The 4,131-nt window shown below is 41.2% G+C and overlaps 2 protein-coding genes across 2 annotated transcripts in view; both read right to left on the bottom strand.

The window, feature by feature from the left end:
• The window catches only part of ephb4b (eph receptor B4b), a 7,304-nt gene extending 7,128 nt beyond the window's left edge, over nucleotides 1-176 (bottom strand). The window contains exon 1 of the mRNA XM_047807340.1: nucleotides 166-176. Coding sequence (XP_047663296.1) covers nucleotides 166-176 — 11 coding nt within the window. The remainder of the gene's footprint in view (nucleotides 1-165) is intronic.
• The window catches only part of dlg4b (discs, large homolog 4b (Drosophila)), a 22,301-nt gene continuing 18,216 nt past the window's right edge, over nucleotides 47-4,131 (bottom strand). The window contains exon 6 of the mRNA XM_047806789.1: nucleotides 47-465. Coding sequence (XP_047662745.1) covers nucleotides 276-465 — 190 coding nt within the window. The 3' untranslated portion in view covers nucleotides 47-275. The remainder of the gene's footprint in view (nucleotides 466-4,131) is intronic.

Below are 4,131 nucleotides of genomic sequence, written 5' to 3'. Positions count from 1 at the left end.
TCAAATTTTTTAAATTTGTATTTCTGCTATTTCTTTTCTCTATTTCTGCTTCAAGTCTTCATATCAACAATCATCCTTCATTTTTATATCTTCTGTGTACTGTAAGTTAAATGTGTGCCATTACTTACGTTACTACTTAAACAACATTTATATGAACTGACTGACTGATGTTGCATCTCCTCACATCACCTTTTGTGATTGACAGGAGATAGAAAGTTGCCGTTGACAACACTGCCAATAAGAGCTGCATATGACCAAATTTCCTTAAATACTCATCAGTAATTTCTTACTAAAACAAACACACGTGCACCTTTGGGGCCCTTGATGAGTTTGATCTCGATGTGTTTCCTGCGGAGGATGTAGAGCCGGACGATTGGCCCCGCCTCCTTCAGCACCTCCACCGCTTCACTGTGAGTGACCTCACGCACATCAGCATCATTAACAAACAGGATACTGTCATTCACCCTGAGAGAGGGGGTGGAGAAGGGGGGAGGGGTGTTTACATGTGTGAAAGCCTTCCCTAATATATAAATAAAATAGATAAACAAGTATAAATAAATAAATAAATAAATAAATAAATAAATAAATAAATAGGTAAAGGTTCGGACAGAAAAGTTGCAGACAGGTTAAAAGCAGGTTATTCTGAACTATTACACTAATAGCTGCTTGCACAGAACCTCTGGATCTACAGTAGCTTGCTGTAGCCCTTTGTTTTTCTGTCTTTTCCTGCTAGTTTAGCTGTGAGGAACAGATTCTTCAATAAAAGCAGTTTTGTCCTTTTCATGAAGCCGTATTTCACTCCTCCTATAAAAACCTTCTCTAAGACTCTACATATAGTTTTGAAAACAGCTCCTCAGTAGCTGAAAAAGACCTTTAAATCTCGAGCATCTTAAAAACAAGTCAGCAGTGCGCTTCTCTACAGGGGGTTTATACAGGACCCTCCATCTGTCTCGCACAAGAACCTTCCTGCTTCAACATCCCTGGCCACCTTTTTGTCTCCTTCAGGAATCTTTTACCATGATTTGGTTCACCGCTTTCTTGGACATGTCCTTGAAAAGGTTTGTTGGAGTCTTGAAAGACAAAACAAAGTCTGTGACCTCGTCCTCTTCCTCCGCTCTCACGAGGGAGAATTCCTGGAAACTCCACGTCATTTCTCCTGCCTTGAGTAATGTGTCTCTGTCCGACGTTTTGCTGTTTGCTGTCCCATCACTGCTTTCAGACTCCCAGCCTCCCTCGTTTATAAAGCCTAGATTTGTGATATTGTTGTTCATTAAGCACCTGCGTAAGGACCGCAGTCTGGATTGTATGAATGTTTTGATGAAAGTGGTTCATGCAGAGCTCATTTGTCCCTGACTCTTTATGTGTTTTTACATATGTAAACCTCATGTAAGTCTTGTCCCATTAAATACCAGAAGTGTTGATAAAAGTCCACCGGTAACCCGTCTATTCCAGGGGATCGTCCTGTGGACAGCTGAGACACTGCCTTTGTGAGTTCCTGAAGGGTGAAGGTCTGGTCGAATTCCTCTTTTTGTGTTTGCTGTATTTGTGGCAGCTCTTTGAGTAAGTCTTCAGCAGAGGCAGCATCGCAGCTCTCAGCACTTTATAACTGTTTGTAAAAACCACTTGCTAGTTTCCTTATTTCTGCAGGGTCTTATGTGATGGTTACATCCGAAATTCCCCACATCCCACCAATGGCTTAGACTTTTAAAAGAACCCTTCTTCATTTTCCAGCTCTCCCAAAAACCTTTTAATCTCGGGTTAGTGTTAGTGTTAGTGTTAGTGCTAACCCTAACCCTAACCCCAACCCGAACCCAAACCCTAACCCTAACCCTAACCCCAACCCGAACCCGAACCCTAACCCTAACGCTAACGCTAACCCTAACCCTAACCCCAACCCGAACCCAAACCCTAACCCTAACCCTAACCCCAACCCGAACCCGAACCCTAACCCTAACGCTAACCCTAACCCTAACCCTAACCCCAACCCTAACCCTAACCCTAACCCTAACCCTGCTCAGGACGGTGGGTTGTCCTTGAAAGGAAACTACACCAGGTTTCTTCTGTAACCTGATTCTCTGAGAAGAGAATAAGACGTCCACTCACGCTTCCTTCAGACAAATAGAAGCTTTAGTAATGTGACGTAGATGCACTTATATGGACTCACTGGTGCGTAATCACTTCATCACGCTCCGAACCATTAAATTAGCTTGTGTGTGAACAGAGCTTCAGAATCAAGAATCAAAGTTTCTAAATCAACAGACCATCATCAACTGTACATAAAACTTCATTCACACACCAAATACCATAAAAGCACATTTTATCTTCCGTAAGTCTGTAACATGCAATTTCTACGTCTGACCTTCCAGCTACCAGAAACATTAAACCTCACTTCAGTTTCAGTCCTACTGAGTTGGAGCCCATTCATTTCCCTTGTTTTCCAGATCACTAGTGATGCAGTTCCTATTAAATAGTTTCACAAACAAACTTTCTTACTAAGCTGTACATCACTCCTCTGATGAACATCTTTTCTGAGAAAGCTCCATCGAGTGCCTGAAACAAACTGTTAGGAAGTTGTAAATGATCTCATTTCATTCATTTCTTGTAGAGTTTGTGTGTCATCTGCTGTGTGTCCAAACCCAGACATGTCAGAGGGAGTATGGACATCTCTCATCTCTGTATCAGTGCTCATGTCAACACAATGTGACACACCGGGATGTTCCACACTGTCTACATCACATTCTTTTATTTTACTTTATCCTCATCATCCTCTTCTTCATCATCATCATCATCAGTAATCACCTTGTTTACAGTCATTTCTGCTACATCATTATTAGCCCTGGAGTTAACCACTTCTCCATCATCCTTGGTCCCTCAGTATCCAATGGTCCAGCTGAAGAACTAGGCCCTGGAGCACCAACAGGCTCAGTAACACCAGCATCACCGTCAGTCTCCTCTCTAACTGGGCTTTATGAGGATACACAAGCCTCCTGTGCTCCATGTTCACACACTCAAAGCACTGCATACTGTCAGTATTCCTGTACATCATGTACGCTTTTCCCTCCTGCCACACCCTAAAGCACACACCCAGCTCTGGTGCACACAGGCAAGCAGAAAGGGAGATTCATTTGTTTATCTGATTTGATGTTTGTGTGTATGTGTGTTTGTGTTTGTGTGTATGTGTGTTTGTGTTTGTGTGTATGTGTGTATGTGTGTTTGTGTGTATGTGTGTTTGTGTGTATGTGTGTATGTGTGTTTGTGTTTGTGTGTATGTGTGTATGTGTGTTTGTGTGTATGTGTGTTTGTTTGTATGTGTGTTTGTGTGTGTGTGTTTGTTTGTATGTGTGTTTGTGTGTTTGTGTATGTGTGTTTGTGTGTATGTGTATGTGTGTTTGTGTGTATGTGTGTTTGTGTGTATGTGTGTTTGTGTGTATGTGTGTTTGTGTGTATGTGTTTGTGTGTACGTGTGTTTGTGTGTATGTGTTTGTGTGTATGTGTGTATGTGTGTTTGTGTGTTTGTGTGTTTGTGTGTATGTGTGTTTGTGTGTATGTGTATGTGTGTTTGTGTGCATGTGTGTTTGTGTGTATGTGTGTTTGTGTGCATGTGTGTTTGTGTGTATGTGTGTTTGTGTTTGTGTGTATGTGTGTTTGTTTGTATGTGTGTTTGTGTGTGTGTGTTTGTTTGTATGTGTGTTTGTGTGTATGTGTGTATGTGTGTATGTGTGTTTGTGTGTATGTGTGTATGTGTGTTTGTGTGTATGTGTGTATGTGTGTTTGTGTGTATGTGTGTTTGTGTGTATGTGTGTTTGTGTTTGTGTGTATGTGTTTGTGTGTACGTGTGTTTGTGTGTATGTGTTTGTGTGTATGTGTGTATGTGTATGTGTGTTTGTGTGTATGTGTTTGTGTGTTTGTGTGTATGTGTGTTTGTGTGTATGTGTGTTTGTGTGTATGTGTGTTTGTGTGTATATGTGTTTGTGTTTGTGTGTATGTATTTGTGTGTACGTGTGTATGTGTGTATGTGTATGTGTGTTTGTGTGTATGTGTTTGTGTGTTTGTGTGTATGTGTGTTTGTGTGTATGTGTGTTTGTGTGTATGTGTGTTTGTGTGTATGTGTGTTTGTGTGTATGTGTGTAT

Source organism: Tachysurus fulvidraco, chromosome 23, assembly GCF_022655615.1.
Source record: "Tachysurus fulvidraco isolate hzauxx_2018 chromosome 23, HZAU_PFXX_2.0, whole genome shotgun sequence".
In the NCBI taxonomy this organism is placed as follows: Eukaryota; Metazoa; Chordata; class Actinopteri; order Siluriformes; family Bagridae; genus Tachysurus; species Tachysurus fulvidraco.
The sequence above is the reverse complement of the archived record's forward strand: the minus strand, read 5'-3'. Positions and strand labels throughout refer to the sequence as shown.